The 18,968-nt window shown below is 34.2% G+C and overlaps 1 protein-coding gene across 2 annotated transcripts in view; it reads left to right on the top strand.

The window, feature by feature from the left end:
* LOC141450850 (cyclic GMP-AMP phosphodiesterase SMPDL3A-like) overlaps window positions 1-18,968 on the top strand; it is a 577,559-nt gene that overhangs the window by 336,679 nt on the left and 221,912 nt on the right. For both annotated transcript variants that reach the window (XM_074121695.1, XM_074121696.1), the window contains one exon: window positions 4,774-4,848. In XM_074121695.1, the coding sequence (XP_073977796.1) occupies window positions 4,785-4,848 (64 nt within the window). In that variant the 5' untranslated portion in view covers window positions 4,774-4,784. The remainder of the gene's footprint in view (window positions 1-4,773; window positions 4,849-18,968) is intronic.

The raw sequence follows: 18,968 nt of genomic DNA, 5'->3' as shown, positions 1-18,968 counted from the left end.
TCTTCTTCTTCAAACTAGGTGTGCTTGTTTCTTGAATCTAAACAGATATAAAACTTTTATTTGTAACCCTTTTTCCAGTAAAATCTGATGAAGGATGTTAGCGTTAAGGCCTATTAATGTAAGTGACAAACTTCTGAGTTGAATTTTGAATTTTCCCATTTCTTAGCCAAAACATTAGTACAAACTTTCTTAGTTGTGGACTAACCTCATGTATTGTTAAACGTTGTGGTTGAGGCTCAGGCTTTTCTGAAGCTGGTTGGTCTGAGAGTAAGTTTATTGGCTTAAGTAATAATGTATGACTTTGTTTCTCTGGAATAAAGATTATTATTATTTCATGTTAAAAAGGAAATCTCATTTTAATTTTACAATTTACGTTTATTTATTTTTTTTTTATCCTACAAAAGTGCCCAATAAAGTCAAACTTATTTTCAATACTGTTGGCTCAAAAATGTAGACAGTAATCAAGTTTTTACTTCAATATTATTGATCAAACTAATGAAATAATCCCCACACTTCTGTCCTTCGTACAAGATAACACATAGAAACTCTGATCCGGTTCTGAACACCTTCAACCTTTAACTACATTTAAAATCCCATCACAATAATAATGCTCTTTCGCTAAATGATAAATTCTTTGTAGAGAATACCAAGTTTTATGGAAATTTACCGAAGAAACGAATAAGTTGAGAAAGCTGAGGCTACGAATAAGATAGTAGATTATTGAGTACATAACTCAGACCTTTGTTTTTCATGCTTTATCAAAATGATTTAAAAAAAAAAAAGAAGAAAAATAAATAAGTTGGTAAAAGATATAAATTCTGGAAGTGATAAATTAGACCCCGTTTGACATGGTGAGTAAGGTACATCTGGAATATAGACTAGCTGGCCTGTTAGCGGACATCGATCACCAAACAGTTATAACGATCGTCTGTTACAGATCGAGAACCGATGATAGCTAGAGCGATCTGTCTCCCCAGTTACACTGCACCATAGTTGCGGAGTCCTGGCCTGATTGTGTGCGGGTGACGAGCTGACAAAAAGATATTCGTTCTGAAGCCAAATGGATATATGTAGATCTGCCGCCTGCTAGCACGGTTCGCTAGTAACCATGGGGGATTTCACTTCCATTCCAGTTAGACTGGGAATTAGTCTCGTACAGTTTTCTGCCAAGTACAATGCCATTTGCAGCTGTTCCATTGTTTTGTTAACATTTTTTAAACTTTATTTTTCAGTTCTTTTTTTTAATGCCTCAAATACTCTTTCAAGTAACAATATGACGATAAAAGTTGACACATTGAGAAATTTTCCTTTTCACAGATTGTTTTTGTCTAAATTATTTACTTTAAAAAAAGACATAAAACTAAGTAGACTCGAAGTAGATGCCCAAGGTTACAGATTCAAGAAGGAGTGGCTAAATAATACTCCAAAAAATTGTGCGATGAAAGACCCGATGTGTGGTTTCTATCAGAGTGAGTTACGTGTACAATGTTCAAAATTTATGGGTCCAGAGGAGTGGCTAGTCCACTCCTTTTTTTTTCTGCCATCTTCATGATTTAATCTCTGGTTGGTTGGTGTAGATCTTGAACAATCAAGCTTGACCAATAAAACAATAGAAACAAAATTAATGTAGAGGTAATTCGTATGACCAAAGTTCCTACCTCATTTGTTACATGAGTAGGATATGCTACGTCTGGAGGTTATTCTCTGGTGTGGTTACAAACAGGTGACTGTAGGCTGTTGCTTCTACCTCCTTGATCGAGTTTTGATTATGTGTTTTTGTACATTTACTAAAGATTATTTGTCACTTTTATAGCTAATTAACATTGTGCTTGGCAGTTTTTGTTTGTATTTCCTTAGACCAGGGGTGAGCAACTTTTTTAATCAATGGGCCAATTTAAATTTAATTTTTTTTTTTGGCGGGCCGCACATAGATTAACTCTTATTATTAATTTACAAAACTTCGTACGAAACGCATCTCGTCCGTATTGCATGTTTGAACAAGTCACCGACAAGTGTGTATCTCGTCACAAAAAATCGCGCAGACGCGGCGCATTAGTATTGCATTTTTAAAAACGTCGTCGACAAGTAACTCGCCATAAAAAAATATTTCGGTTCAGTATGTACTACCAGTTTATTATAATTAATTTTATAACAATATATTGATGGGAGAAAGTCGATAAAATAAATTCAATTTAGAAATGCTTGGCGAGCCGCGTGTTGCTCATCCCTGCCTTAGACCATATCTCTAGGGTTGTAGGTGTTTTACCCATAATTAGGTGTTGTGACGCGTAATATTCTCCTTTTTGCAACCCATACTTTAAGTTGTTTGTTTCATTCTTTTCCTGAAATATTGGGAAGTCTTTCCAATCTTCATGTCTTTGCTGGTGTTTTAGTTAATCTTCTATATGAAGTTACTCTATTAATTGTGTGCTGTTTCTCTTTCTGATTTTCTTGTATATTTTTAGGAGGGGGCATTGCATGCGGCTCTAACTGATATAAGGGATAGATGTTTATTCTTTACCCACTTGGCTAAGACTTGCGTTGCAGGGTTTTGGGCCACTTGTTTGTACCATGTTATGATTGGTTCTTACTGGGATAATTTGGAAATAACACTTTGATTCCATGCCAGAATACAAAACATTCTTGCGGCCATAGCATATCCAATGTTCGGAATTAATAAAGAGGGAGTAGCCAGTTAATATGTTTTCCGCCTTAAAAGAACAACAGATCTTTCTGGTGTTTGGAATTCTCCAGCTTTGTTTGGAGAGAGCGAGAGAGAGCAGCAAAAATTTGGGCTCCTCAGCGCGGCAGGAGCATGCAAGCGAACAAGAATTCTTTTGTGTCAGCGTTACGTTTCCATTTTTATACGAAATACGACAAACAAAATACGAAATTCTCAGCCAGAAAAAATTAAAAAAAACTGTGGTCCGTTCTCAATGCTAGTCGCTACTCCAGATCTACAAACCATTCTGGAATCATCCAAGATTAACATCAGAAATATTTACCTCAGACAAGATCAATACGCTTTTAAAAAAGAAGAAGAAGTCTTACGCATTCTCTCAGTGAGAAAAACATGCAGCAGACGCAGGTCCTCCTTGTAAACCAAGGTCCCAGGAATTTGAAATGCAGACACGGTGTCCGTGGAGGGCACCTTTATAATGGTCACCGATGGAGGACACCACTGTCAGTAGTGTAGCAATAAAACACTTGGTTGCCCATAAATATGAAAGATAGGATAACCTCGTCAAAGCATAGTTTCGATTCCCTGCTTAGAAGTGCAATATCTTAGTCTCATTCATTTGCTATTAACCAAGCACAACAGAATCACCAATTTTAGTGGCAAATTCCATCTTAATTTCTTATTTTTTACGAACTTTTACCGTAAAAGTCTCCATCTTTTTATTCCCAATTAGTGTAACTGAATATTTTAATTATAGCGTAATATTAAGTACTTTTTTGATTCTTATCATTTCTCAATCCTCTTCTGAGAACCGGAAATTCTGTTCCGGAAGTTTCGTCATCAAAAGTTAATTAAAGAAAAGTGTTTACCCAAGATTGTATGCTCTTTTTTACCGCGTCGTAATGATTTGAATGAGGAGTTTTAATTAAATTAATTAAATTTTCGAGGAGGTGTTGTATTTTACGTCCATGTTGACATATTAAAGCATATAGCTGTTGATCAGAGTGAATAAACGAAATTATTTTATGAAAATCAGTTAAGTTAAATCAATTAAACCTACCTAATTTGATGTTCAACAAATATACAGGAAACTCAAACATTAGGAGTTCAGTGAATTTAATAAATATTCCATTTCCTGTTAAAAATATCAGCCAAACCAACAAGGCAGTATTTTAATATTTAAATCAATATAATGAGGTAATGACTTGCTATAAACATGAGTCGGTGTTGCAATCAACAGGCAAGAATAGCATGTCACACTAAGTAAACATTGCGGATGATTCCTTATATTATTTCTAAGAACTTATTTCTTATTTATAATGTTTGTTTTTGTTTTGGACACGAAAATCTTCTGTAAAAATGAAAATGAAATTCATGTAAATATTATTGGTTTAGTCTGTTTATTGTTTTTAGTTCCTTGATTTATTGATAAAGCTTTTGTTTTTATTATTATTCTTGGAACTAAAAATTCTGTTTTGAAATTGCTTTTAAGACCAAATGTTTACTTCTTAACTTTCTTTATTCTTTTAGAATTAGGAATAACAGGTATTTTCTTAAAGTTAAGCTTATTAATATTGATATTCACTTTAAAATTAATTAGCAAAACAAAACAGGAACTAGAAAGAAGTAAATATCAGCAAAAAAAACCACATAGATCCAGGTTTAACATGAAAGTCATTTGATGCTCCAGAAAATTCTCAGGGATTGGACAACCAGTTTTAGTTAAGAGTTTGAGTTAATTAGGACTTCTCGGAGTAGTCTCAGTGTGACGTCATGGATGATAGGTTAACCAGGCGAGGTTCTATTTACATGGTGACGTTGCTAGAGAATGATTCTGTCAGGGCTCTTTCTGACTTCGCTAACTATACTTAACGTGATTTTCAAGTGGGGGAAAAAAAGATAATTATCTTCCGATCACCTCTCGAAAAGACCCAAATTATATCGTTTACTCAAAAGAGGAATATCATCGGATTAACTCCTCAGTGGTTCACAGCATCTTCCATTCCGATTTTCCGAATGCTTTTTTGCCAGCATGTTTTTGAAATTTTTCAAATTATAAGTAACCATTATTAATTCCATTTTCTATTTTGCAGGGAGAGCAACTATGATTCGGCTAATATTTCTATTGGTGGCTTTTCTATTAGTTGCCATCGTCAGAGCGAAGATAGGTAAGTGAAATATTATTTAATTTATTAAATATTAACTGACTATTACAGTTTTTTTTTTTAAAGAAAAACTGAATTCTTTACAATAAACGTGAAATGAAACCCCCAATTAAATTTTAGCTTTTATAATAAATAGATTCAATGAATAAATGGGCCTGGTCATATACTATTTACGTAGCAATCATATAAAAATTATATGGGTCAGTCATGCACGTAATGGTTGTTCGTGTGGCAATTTCCCAGCTTATTATTGATCTATATCAAAATAACAACTTGTTTTCTGTTTTGGCCTTTATAGTAATGAAGTATTACTACTTCATGGCAGTTGTCAGTGTACAACATGTCGGACAGATTTATGAAATTGCTTTTATGAAAAAAGATTGAAGTTGGTTTTTATTTAATAAAGTTTTAATAAATATTTACAAAACTCTAAAATGACGAAACTTTCAGCTTTTACTCAAGATTCTTTTTGTATTGTTTTTTCTATTTTTCAGTTATACTCTCGTAAATTTCAAAGCTTAGCTCATTTACAAAGCACGAAAAAATCAAATCAAAAAATTGCGGAGGCAAGATTTTGAAAAAGAGGATTTATGGGGTAAAGGAAAGGGAGTCAAAGAATTTTCAGTATTTAGATTTTGATTCATCAGTTACATAAGAGATCTTCAGTTCGTTTTGGAGGTAATTAGCATTATAGACATAAAATGGAGAATCCAAAATCTGAGGAAGTATTTTTTATTGAAAGGACTGAAGATTGGTTGAACCCCACATATCTTGGTAGGTCCAGATCCATTTGGGTACGCTGTTGTATATTAGTAGGTAGCTATGAATGTCAAGTTAATTAATTGGAAAAGTAATTTCATTTCAAGATTTATATTATTAATTTGTTTTTTTTTATTACCCCTCAAACTGTCCGTAATACTTGCACCCAAATGGATGATGACCGCTATCAGTTCATGGCATGAAGATAGAGGTTCGAATCCAGCGATGAAAGGTGCCAACATTTTAGGGAAGAGATCTACGCATTGGACTCCGACGCGAAAATTCTGAGATCGAGTGCAGCCATTCCTTAGATTGATCTAACTGTCAGAAGATTGGTGGAACACTGTTCTGAAGGACAGCAAAAAACTCCGGTTCTAAGTGACTTCAATGTTGATGTAATTATTTTTAATTAATAAAAATGATTACATCACAATGAAAATAGAATACTCTTGTCGGAGACCAAGGAACATGAGTTTGTTCTTAGAAAATGTATTCTTCCATGAATAGAAAGCAGAGGACATTTTGTTAACAATGTATTTGTTATACATTACATTTCATGTATTGCACTGGTCGATTGCTGAATTATTGGTCCTATCTAATGAATAATTGATAACCTCTCGGTATTCATTGAACTTTAAGTTTCAATCCATGTGCCTCATATGTACTTTTACATGTAGTTTTCCATTTGTGCTGTTTGTTTATGTAAATGTCTAAAAGTTCATTCACGTTGTTGTTATGTACATTTTCCCAGCAATAGGCAATGCGCACAAACGTATGCGGCACTAGAAATAACTGTCCCTCCCATATGCTGAAATAGCGTGAGTCAACAATAAAATTTACGTCATTAAATGAAACTTAATTAAGTAGAAGACAAATAGAGCTGACCGAGTCCCTGGGACTGGCTGTAAAGCCTAAACCACTGCGATCTAAAAAGGTGGCGCCTTACAAATCAACTTCATTACTAAATGTTTAGGGAACGTTTACTATGGGACAAGGATAAACTTTGCAGGGAAAAAGGAAAGGTAAAAAGCAAAGATCTGCAGCAAGAGAAGTAAGATAGAGGAAGGACATGTTTAATAATGATCAATTGTTTTTTGTAGAGAATAGAAGGATGTCTGCAGGTGGCTATTTTGTGGCAGAGAGGGTTAGGATGACAATCTAGAGTGAAGAGGCGTTTCAAAAGATGGTTTTGGATAAAGGAGGGTAAGGAAAAACGGGGATTATGGACGCAGTTTCATGAAGTGAGTCGATTGTAGTACGTCGAGGAGATGTCTGTCGCTAGTCTCAGAAATGTGTTCTGTGTTGTCTGAAGTTTCTTGATGTTACTATCCAAACTCCAGTCGGAGCAGGCGTAGAGTAAAATCGGCTTGATGACCACATCGTTGAGGAAGAGTTCGTTTTGTACAGTCATCTACGAGTTTGATATCAGTTTCGAGAAGATCAAACCATGATTAGACCATGGGTTCAGAATAATGTTATGTCTAATTTGTCTGTAGAGGAAGGACTTATATTTGGTAAGTAATATGGCGTTTAAGAAATCTTCTCATGGTTTATTCTGGTTTTCCATTTAGTGCAGAATTGTCAGTTTGTCTGTTAGTGACAGTGTTGATTCTCCATGATAACGTGAATCAAGCTACAGCTCCTTACAGTGAATATATAGGCTTCGTGACCGTGCTCCTTATAGTGTTTGAACATAGTCTATAAGCACCATCGGGAAGTATCAGTGAGTGTTTTTGAGGTAATGAGTAGCACAATTTTCTGGTGAATTCGCTAAACCCAAGAAGTACAAATGAATACCAGAGTTTCAAGTTTTCGTCCATTAAGGACATCAATATAAAGGTGTACGTAAACATATCGGACCCTCTAATTCGCTAAACCCTATTAGTTATAAATCACACGCCCTGTGAGTATAATATACATGTTAATGATGTCAAGAGTAAGTGTTGTTTATGTGGTGCGGCTAGGGTACCTGCAGGGACCCCAAGATCCCTGAGGAAGTAAGTAGCAGAGGTGATTAAGGACAATGTAATCCGATGAAAGTAAGAATCGTGGACATTTGAGCTGCAGTAATCCCTGCCTTACTTACAGAGAAAATATTTAGACCATTTTTTAAACTAGTCAGGGATTTCTGAATTTTGACGCAAGAAGTGCATTTTTATAATTTTTCTATAGATTTTCAAATACTAAAAACCTCCCACTTACGAAGTTAATTGAAGTTAATCATTGCCCTCTGGAGCTCGTTACCTAATTTCTCATTTTAACTGTAAAAAAAATCAAATAATCTGTTCCCATTTGAAAATGTAGGGAATAAATGAAAACAGCTGTATATTTTTAGAAATTATTTCACGTTAGTTAACAAAACCTACGCAATATTTTGTTTTGAATATGAAGCAATTTTAATTAAGGATTAATTAAATAATATAGCTAATTGAACTTTCAGTGATCACATTTTATCTCCCTTAATGCAAAAACAAAAATCAATAACAAAGATTTAAATAATAAATTTGAATATTAATTCAAATCCATAATTGTTTTTCCTTAGTCTTGTTATTTATTTATTATACAATATTAAATTCCATACGTTTTCACCCACAAAGTAATTTCGCAACAGTGGATTTGCAAAGGTTATTTGACACAAATAATTGTTTTAACTTTTTTATTACTCGTACATATAATTAATTACATACATACATATGTATACATAAAAATATTAAAAAAATTAATTAAATATTCATATATTGAAAATATGGTTAGGTCCGCAGTAATGGATAATTTCTTTGATTTTATTCATTCCATAGAACAATTTAAATTTGATTTCCGGAAAGACGTTACAAACCTTTTACTGGAGTTTTTAAGGGACTACATTAAAAAACATTTCCATGAATTCGCGCTTAAACTGAAAAAACCATTCCGGTTCCAATCACATCCATTTCTTTAAAGACAGAGCAGTTCAGTAGGTCACATCTTTAGCAGAAAGAGTTATTTTACGTTCTTGAGTTCTCTCGAATACCGTACCTGTATATACCTGTTCAGCATGTTTTTCTACAGGATTCTACCGTAAACCGCCAACACCATTCAATGATGGTGGTTTCAACACAATGTTTAGTTAGAATTCCAACTATTAACGAAAGAGCTCTTAGGCCGCCTGCTGCCCAATTCTAAAGTCGAACTTGTTATCAGTTTGAAACTACCTTCATGTGATAAAGGTTCACTTTTTATCTCTTAAGTTAGTAAGTAATTTAGTCTTTTAAGGGATCAGAGAACTCTTTCCAAATAGTTGAGCTCGAAAGAAAGTTCTGAAAGGGGAACTAAGTGCATCTAAAATGCATGCTTTATTTTACTTTGAAGGGCGCCCGTTACAAGAGAAAACTATGTTTACATTTCTCAAAACTGCCTCTTTAATACTGTCCAAGCAAATTTATTTCGTAACTTTAATTTATTGTGTGCTTAAAAAATAAAGAAGATTAACCCTTCATTAAATAAAGTAAACAAAGTGAAGTAACGCCTATTTTTTTCAGATGGGCTTTACGAACAACTACTAAATTAGGTCTCGCACACGGAGGCAACGTTACTTTATTATAAATTTGTTATGTCAAACAATAAATAAAATCTAAGGCCTAGACCAGAAAGAACAGGAAATAAAACCTAATTGACTTGGAAGGAATTATTGAAAAGATGGTTAAAAATAGTGTATTCTTTTCCTTAATAAAATATAGCTTCATTGCACCGAGTCCTGTGTTTTTTTAATAACCCAGAATCTAAATAGAAATCTTGAAGGAGAGTTAATTATAATGCCCATAGAGTGAGCTGGAAATCAATTTTACTAAGAAAATTTAAACAAAAAATCTAATAAAGGTTAAAAATGTACTCGTATTATGTTAAAAAGAAAAATGAGGTCATTTTAATGAAAAATTGCAAAAAGAAAACCTTTCAGTTACAGAATATTAAAAAAAAATATTAAGTTATAAGTTCCCTGTCAATTTTCTTCATTGAGTTTGCTTTACATCTACTTAAAATATTCTGAGACAATCGCAATATTTTATTTCTCAATTTAAATTGGTTCGATCTTCTTTAAAGAAATTCTTCATCGCCGAAGTTATCTAAATAATGTCCAACACACTTAGATTGGAACTTAAATCCATAAACCTTTGTCATCTATGACGTTTTAATGTACTGCAGCGACAATTTTGTTTTGTAAGGGATATGGGTTGCGATCAAATGGATATGTTTTGACCTGAACCATCCTATTTCAACCTCAAGCTAGGTTATGTAGGGAAGTTCTAGGAAGAAAGATCGGTGCCTGTAGTTAGGAATACCCACTTCCTAACTTCTCTTTAAATTACCCTCCAATTGCTCACCTAAATATTCGGAAGAAAGCTCCCAAAGTTGGGAGAAAGATTCTAGGTAGAGTAGATTTCCCTTCAATGCCAGGTAACTGTCCAGGATATCCAGCGAAATTATTCGGCATTCTCTGGCATCCATTTTTCACACGGAACTTTTAATACCTAGGATAGAGCTAAAGCCCTTGTGATGGTTGACCCAAAATAGTTATCAACATATCAACTTTATAAAGTAATGGCTATATGTTCAGATAGGCTTTACGACTAACTACCAAATTAGATGTCGTGAAGGACTAGCAAATTCTTTATATAAATCTCCCAGAATAATAACCATTAAATAAAATCCAAGGCCACTAATGTATTGTGTGTCCAAATATTGTAGTTGCACATATTTCTACAGGCCATCCTGAACAAGATTGTTGTTATTGTGTTGTCAAGCTTGGTGTACCCCAACAAATTCGCTAAGGACCCAGAAGTACTGGCCGATCACTTGTCAGTCAAAGAATATCTAAGCTGAGCTGATTTCTCTAATCTGCTCTCTCCGGTTTGGCCGCAAATACAAATCCATTATATTTATTTACTGCAAAGGCTTCCCCAGCTGACATGCCTTTGCAGTAAATAAAATAAAATGTGGAATGTGTGATACAAACAGCTACAAAAGGGCCACCAGTTAATTTATTTAATTTTCCCCTAAAACATTGTAATTTTCTTATCACTCATTAACAAATTGTCAAAATCTCTTAAAAACTCATCACATTGCGTTTTTTACTAATCAGATACGTTTGTGAAATTTATGTTGAGTGTATTTTAATTAAAAAGATCAAAGGATTTAATTAGTACAAAATTAACATGAAATCCGATTGAACTAAACTTTTTTTGAATACAAACTCAAATCAAAACCTTTCCCTGTTAAACATACAACTAATCGATTAAACAGAAATAAACAAATATGAGTCTGATACCTTACATCAATTATATATATACATACAAATTATCTGTGATAAACAGTAAATTAAATATTTGTTCCATTTTATTTAGTTAAAATTTTGTTCTATAAGTTCAAGGACAAGGTACAGGTTGTGAAACGATTATTTATTAATTTTTGGGGATATTTCTCCAAATGTTACTTTTAAGGTTGTCTGTATACTTCGTAAACACAAAACAGACATCTACAACTGAGTGTGTGTGTGAATCTTCTAACTGACTACGACGCTATTAACGAAGAAAGACTCCAGAAACTGCCTGTTTCCGCTAGGGGAAACATATCCTCGCCGTAGAACCCTCTAGGAATCAGAGCATTCGTGGACATTTGCAAAGCACAAGTTGTCCTGGTATGACATATCCGGCGACATTATACATTTTTAATGCCCTGGTTATAGATGTACATTTTATTCTAAATCAAATGTAAAAATACTAAAGAAAACAATATGGAAGAAACGTTAACAATAAGGAACTTCTTGAAAAATGAAATAGATTAGTAAAAAAAGAATGATATGTCAAGAGGCCACCTTTAAAAACTGCTTCCACTGAAATACTGAAAATCTATTGTGGATTTATTTGCAATCGATGATTACACCAAGTATTCTTAGTTACACCAAGAATAATGCACTCTGTGTTGAATGTAAAATATTAAATACAAAATAAAGTGCACATGAAGTGTACTAGATAATTGTGAAAAAGTATTGTTCGTATTGTTAAACTATGGTATCCGTAGGGACTCCAAGGTCCCTAAAGAAGTGGCTAGTCCACTTCCCCCTTATGGGAGGTTTTATCGTTAATGAAAATCTTTATATTTATAAAGTTTAATTAAATTTGGAAAAATGTTTAATTGAAGCTATTTTTAATATTTAAAAAGTGTACTGTCTCTGTTAGCCTACTCCCGGGAGTAGTTGCCCGGGGAGCACCTCGAGGAGGTAGAGATCAGTTTTCGCTCCCCAAAGAACGCCTTTCTACCCACATCCGCATTCTAGTTGGTCATTTAAGCTAGGGGTATACAGAACTCCATACAATGGAGCTTGTAAAAATGGATTGGGAGAAAATTGGAGGAAAAGGGAATAGGGTAAATAAATCGTTTAGTGATTGAGGGATATACAGGGAAATCTGTCTGCATAGAACAGTGACTAGAATGTATAGGATGGGGCAATTAGGGAAATAGGAGGGTAATCAGAAAGGCGTTCGGAAAGAAATGGGGTTTAGGACATGGTGGGTAATTGGCATTATAAAAAGATACAGACTTGAAGAAAACCAAGTCTGCAAAACCAACGAAGAAAACGAAATTCAAGAAACAACAAGAAGACGGCTAACAACTGAAACCTCAGCCTGAATTTAAACAAATCAACCAAGAACGAACAACTTTTAAAAAAACTGAAAGGTGTAATGTATAAAATCGGAGCCAGTGTTTTTTTGTCACGAAGTGTTGTGCAGAATGTGTATCCCAAATAAATCTAACACAATAATTGATCAGTCTGTATAATTGATCCACAGTTAGTCATAAAAAAAACCGTTGAAAACATTTATAGTGGCCACTAAAATGTTTTAAATAATTATAATTCCAAATATTCATTTCAGTGATTAGTGAACATGCAATTAGTGAAATGATATAATTTTTTCATGCATTAATATCATGCTGTTAGTTACACCATATGAAAATGTAAAATAAGTGGAATTATAATTATTATTGAAACGAAACATTATGATAGAAATTTTAAAAAAGAATTGAATCAATTATTAATAATAGAACTCTTAAAGATTTTCAACTGTTTGCAAAGCTATTAAGTCTGCATCGAGAATGAGATCAATAATAACTAGAAAAGATCACCTACACTTGGACGGATTTGAAATGAAACCATCTCGACAAGTTTCCCAGTAACCAGCTTACGCTGTCAACCAGTTCAACCATTTTCTTCTTCCAATCAAAGTCACCCATTTAACTAAATACAACCTTCTTTTTAAGATTAAAACGAAGATTATTTAATAAAAATATATTGCCAAGAAATATACTCTATCTGTTCCAAAAGAAAAAAAGCCACTTAAATGCACCAACAATGCTAAGAGTACAATAAAAAATAGAAGCGAAATTTAAACATATACCAATACATCAACAGCACTTCAACAGTCTGCAAAACAAAATTGAAGTGTTCACTTAAATTTATTAGATGACGTGCTCTGAAATTACTATTAAAGTCAGTTTGTAACTAAATAAACTATTTGTTCCAAACAATTTCCTTAAAATACTACTTATCAACTACTTTGAGATCCACTACTGAGGTTCCAAAGATATGGTTTTCTTCTGAGCTGAAGGACGGACACTTCACTAAGTTCAAACTAAGCTACCTTCTAAACTAATTACATCAGCCATCCATTGAAATTCCTAAGATATGGTTTCTTCTTATATGGCAGGGGCATACTGCCCAACTTACAACTATGCTTAACCTAACTTACAAACTAGATACATTGGCCATCCATTGAAATTCCTAAGATATGGTTTCTTCTTTTATGGCAGGGGCACACTTGCCCAACTTACAACTAATCTTAACCTGACTTACAAACTAGATACTTTAGTCATCCATTGAAATCCCTAAGATATGGTTTCTTCTTATATGGCAGGGGCTCACTTGCCCAACTTACAACTAAGCTTAACCTAACTTACAAACTAGATATTTTAGCCATCCGTTGAAATTCCCAAGATATGGTTTCTTCTTATATGGCAGGGACATACTGCCTAACTTACAACTAAACTTAACCTAACTTACAAACTAGATACTTTAGTCATCTATTGAAATTCTTAAGATATGGTTTCTGCATATATGGCAGGGGCTCACTTGCCCAACTTACAACTAAGCTTATCCTAACTTACAAACTAGATATTTTAGCCATCCGTTGTAATTCCCAAGATATGGTTTCTTCTTATATGGCAGGGGCTCACTTGCCCAACTTACAACTAAGCTTAACCTAACTTACAAACTAGATATTTTAGCCATCCGTTGAAATTCCCAAGATATGGTTTCTTCTTTTTTTGGCAGGGGTTTACTTGCCCAACTTACAACTAAGCTTAACCTAACTTACAAACTAGATATTTTAGCCATCCGTTGTAATTCCCAAGATATGGTTTCTTCTTATATGGCAGGGGCTCACTTGCCCAACTTACAACTAAGCTTAACATAACTTACAAACTAGATATTTTAGCCATCCGTTGTAATTCCCAAGATATGGTTTCTTCTTATATGGCAGGGGCTCAGTTGCCCAACTTACAACTAAGCTTAACCTAACTTACAAACTAGATATTTTAGCCATCCGTTGAAATTCCCAAGATATGGTTTCTTCTTTTATGGCAGGGGCTCACTTGCCCAACTAACAACTAAGCTTAACCTAACTTACAAACTAGATACTTTAGCCATCCATTGAAATTCCCAAGATATGGTTTCTTCTTTTATGGCAGGGGCTCACTTGCCCAACTTACAACTAAGCTTAACCTAACTTACAAACTAGATATTTTAGCCATCCGTTGTAATTCCCAAGATATGGTTTCTTCTTTTATGGCAGGGGCTCACTTGCCCAACTTACAACTAAACTTAACCTAACTTACAAACTAGATATTTTAGCCATCCGTTGTAATTCCCAAGATATGGTTTCTTCTTATATGGCAGGGGCTCAGTTGCCCAACTTACAACTAAGCTTAACCTAACTTACAAACTAGATATTTTAGCCATCCGTTGAAATTCCCAAGATATGGTTTCTTCTTATATGGCAGGGGCTCACTTGCCCAACTTACAACTAAGCTTAACCTAACTTACAAACTAGATATTTTAGCCATCCGTTGAAATTCCCAAGATATGGTTTCTTCTTTTATGGCAGGGGCTCACTTGCCCAACTTACAACTAAGCTTAACCTAACTTACAAACTAGATACTTTAGCCATCCGTTGAAATTCCCAAGATATGGTTTCTTCTTTTATGGCAGGGGTTTACTTGCCCAACTTACAACTAAGCTTAACCTAACTTACAAACTAGATATTTTAGCCATCCGTTGAAATTCCCAAGATATGGTTTCTTCTTTTATGGCAGGGGTTAACTTGCCCAAATTACAACTAAGCTTAACCTAACTTACAAACTAGATACTTTAGCCATCCGTTGAAATTCCCAAGATATGGTTTCTTCTTTTATGGCAGGGGTTTACTTGCCCAACTTACAACTAAGCTTAACCTAACTTACAAACTAGATATTTTAGCCATCCGTTGAAATTCCCAAGATATGGTTTCTTCTTATATAGCAGGGGCTCACTTGCCCAACTAACAACTAAGCTTAACCTAACTTACAAACTAGATATTTTAGCCATCCGTTGAAATTCCCAAGATATGGTTTCTTCTTTTATGGCAGGGGCACACTTGCCCAACTTACAACTAAGCTTAACCTAACTTACAAACTAAATATTTTAGCCATCCATTGAAATTCCCAAGATATGGTTTCTTCTTTTATGGCAGGGGCTAACTTGCCCAACTTACAACTAAGCTTAACCTAACTTACAAACTAGATACTTTATCCATCCGTTGAAATTCCCAAGATATGGTTTCTTCTTTTATGGCAGGGGCTCACTTGCCCAACTCACAACTAAGCTTAACCTAACTTACAAACTAGATATTTTAGCCATCCGTTGAAATTCGCAAGATATGGTTTCTTCTTATATGGCAGGGGCTCACTTGCCCAACTTACAACTAAGCTTAACCTAACTTACAAACTAGATATTTTAGCCATCCGTTGAAATTCCCAAGATATGGTTTCTTCTTATGTGGCAGGTGTTTACTTGCCCAACTTACAACTAAGCTTAACCTAACTTACAAACTAGATATTTTAGCCATCCATTGAAATTCCCAAGATATGGTTTCTTCTTTTATGGCAGGGGCTCACTTGCCCAACTTACAACTAAGCTTAACCTAACTTACAAACTAGATACTTTAGCCATCCGTTGAAATTCCCAAGATATGGTTACTTCTTTTATGGCAGGGGTTTACTTGCCCAACTTACAACTAAGCTTAACCTAACTTACAAACTAGATACTTTAGCCATCCGTTGAAATTCCCAAGATATGGTTTCTTCTTTTATGGCAGGGGTTTACTTGCACAACTTACAACTAAGCTTAACCTAACTTACAAACTAGATATTTTAGCTATCCGTTGAAATTCCCAAGATATGGTTTCTTCTTATATGGCAGGGGCTCACTTGCCCAACTTACAACTAAGCTTAACCTAACTTACAAACTAGATATTTTAGCCATCCGTTGAAATTCCCAAGATATGGTTTCTTCTTATATGGCAGGGGCTCACTTGCCCAACTTACAACTAAGCTTAACCTAACTTACAAACTAGATATTTTAGCCATCCGTTGAAATTCCCAAGATATGGTTTCTTCTTATATGGCAGGGGCTCACTTGCCCAACTTACAACTAAGCTTAACCTAACTTACAAACTAGATATTTTAGCCATCCGTTGAAATTCCCAAGATATGGTTTCTTCTTTTATGGCAGGGGCTCACTTGCCCAACTTAAAACTAAGTTTAACCTAACTTACAAACTAGATATTTTAGCCATCTGTTGAAATTCCCAAGATATGGTTTCTTCTTTTATGGCAGGGTTTTACTTGCCTAACTTACAACTAAGCTTAACCTAACTTACAAACTAGATACTTTAGCCATCCGTTGAAATTCCCAAGATTTGGTTTCTTCTTTTATGGCAGGGGCTTACTTGCCCAACTTACAACTAAGCTTAACCTAACTTACAAACTAGATATTTTAGCCATCCATTGAAATTCCCAAGATATGGTTTCTTCTTTTATGGCAGGGGCTCACTTGCCCAACTTACAACTAAGCTTAACCTAACTTACAAACTAGATACTTTAGCCATCCGTTGAAATTCCCAAGATATGGTTTCTTCTTTTATGGCAGGGGTTTACTTGCCCAACTTACAACTAAGCTTAACCTAACTTACAAACTAGATATTTTAGCCATCCGTTGAAATTCCCAAGATATGGTTTCTTCTTTTATGGCAGGGGCTCACTTGCCCAACTTACAACTAAGCTTAACTTAACTTACAAACTAGATACTTTAGCCATCCGTTGAAATTTCCAAGATATGGTTTCTTCTTTTATGGTAGGGGCTCACTTGCCCAACTTACAACTAAGCTAACTTATAAACTAAATAATTAAGCCATCGATTGAGATTCCTAAGATATGGTTTCTTCTGATATTGCAGGGGCATACTGCCCATTTTACAACTAAGCTAACTTATAAACTAAATACTTAAGCCATCCATTTTGATTCCTAAGATTTGGGTTTCGTCTAATTTTGAGGATTTTACTCCTAAATTACTTAATTACTTGCAAGTGATGTGAACACCAATAAGTTAAGTCTTAAAATATAAACGCGAAGTTTGAAAGCTTAATCTAATCCATTACTTTAAGTACTAAACACCTGTCGCTCGCACCCAATGATATTCGTAAAATGTGTATTTGGTTAGGCAACCTTTGCGATTCATAAGTATTACATTCATCTGACATAAAGGTTTAATTTCTTCTGTCTTGTTTCCTTAGAACTGATTTCAGCTGGCACCCATTGGGATTACAAATATATGGCTTTCTTGTACCATGATGTTTAAAACTTTTTCAACTTATAACTATGTAAACTTAAAAGCTAATTATTTTTCTATTCTAATTTTTGCTAGGCTTGGGTTTCATAAGACGTAGATTTACGTAATGCGGTGGTTTGGATTAGTTTTATGTTCTAGCTGCACAGCAGAAATAACAGCCTACAAAGAATCTATGAACCAAGAACATCAAAGAAACATAAAACAGGAATCAGGTTTACTTCCATTCACTATCTACATTGCATAAGTAACTGCCTCTAAAAATACAATTAACTTCCAATGGACCACTTTTGTCTAAAGAAGAGCTATCGAGAATTCACAAAGAACACAAACCAAACAAAACGAAGCGTTGTGTTCGCCTAACAATATCATCAGATTTCGCAGTTGATGGTCAACGTAAATACAAATAGGAGTACAAGAGCTTCTAAATATCTGATTAGTAATACGTTTAAAATTTACATTAACCATAAAAACGAAAATACTTTTATTTAACCTCACACGTTTCGAATCTAAAAAAAGGATTTCATCTATTTAGAGTTTAACCCCTATGGATTGTTAATCTACTGCAGCGAAAACAAGTCCATGAACATTAAACTCTCAACAGAAAGAAAGTTTATCCCAAAACATTAAATTCAAAACGCTGAACGTAATAAATAAAAGCACATTTTTTGAAATTATGTAGAATTTAAATTCTACATAAATGTTTAACCATAATCCTAATAAACACATAAAACCGTACAAATAGACTATTTGAGACTGAGGCACTCAAAAATTAGGTACAGTCATGATTTTTTACATAAGAATTGTCTCATCAAATCAACATCTTTAGCAACAATCTGTATCAGAATGTGTAGGTAACCGAATTCAAAGCAAGACAAGCAATTTCACTAAATTAAAACTCTTATACATGCTCTGCGCCCAGTTCTGCTTGGCACATTAATAACAGTAAATTAATTGTTCGGCGACATATGTCGTATATATGTAGTTGTTCTAGAGATCACATACTATCGAAATACGCCGGGAAACCGATTTAATTCAGTTTGCCACACCGTATTACTTCCCGTACACGCTTCACGCCGAATAATCTTTAAAATAAAATAGTAACTCGGACGATGGATATTTAATACCGAATGTTTTGACGTTCACGGATTATCTAAATACCCGGATATCCGATTTTATCGTTCCCTAGAAGACCCGCTAATATTAATATAACCCGAATGCGCTCCGTTTTATTTTATATTAGCCCGGATAATAGTAGTATGGTACCATACTTTTAAAATAGTAGTGAACTCTAGAAGAATTAAGTGTCACATTTAAGCTAGCAATTATTTTTTTATTAACGTGCAAAGAAGCGTAAGGTGCAGATAGTTTTAGAGGAATAAAAGAGTAAAATT

The sequence above is a fragment of the Rhodnius prolixus genome, unplaced genomic scaffold (assembly GCF_049639745.1).
Source record: "Rhodnius prolixus isolate KJV_2025 unplaced genomic scaffold, Rpr scaffold_8, whole genome shotgun sequence".
Taxonomy (NCBI): domain Eukaryota; kingdom Metazoa; phylum Arthropoda; class Insecta; order Hemiptera; family Reduviidae; genus Rhodnius; species Rhodnius prolixus.
This window is presented reverse-complemented; position numbering and strand designations above follow the sequence as displayed.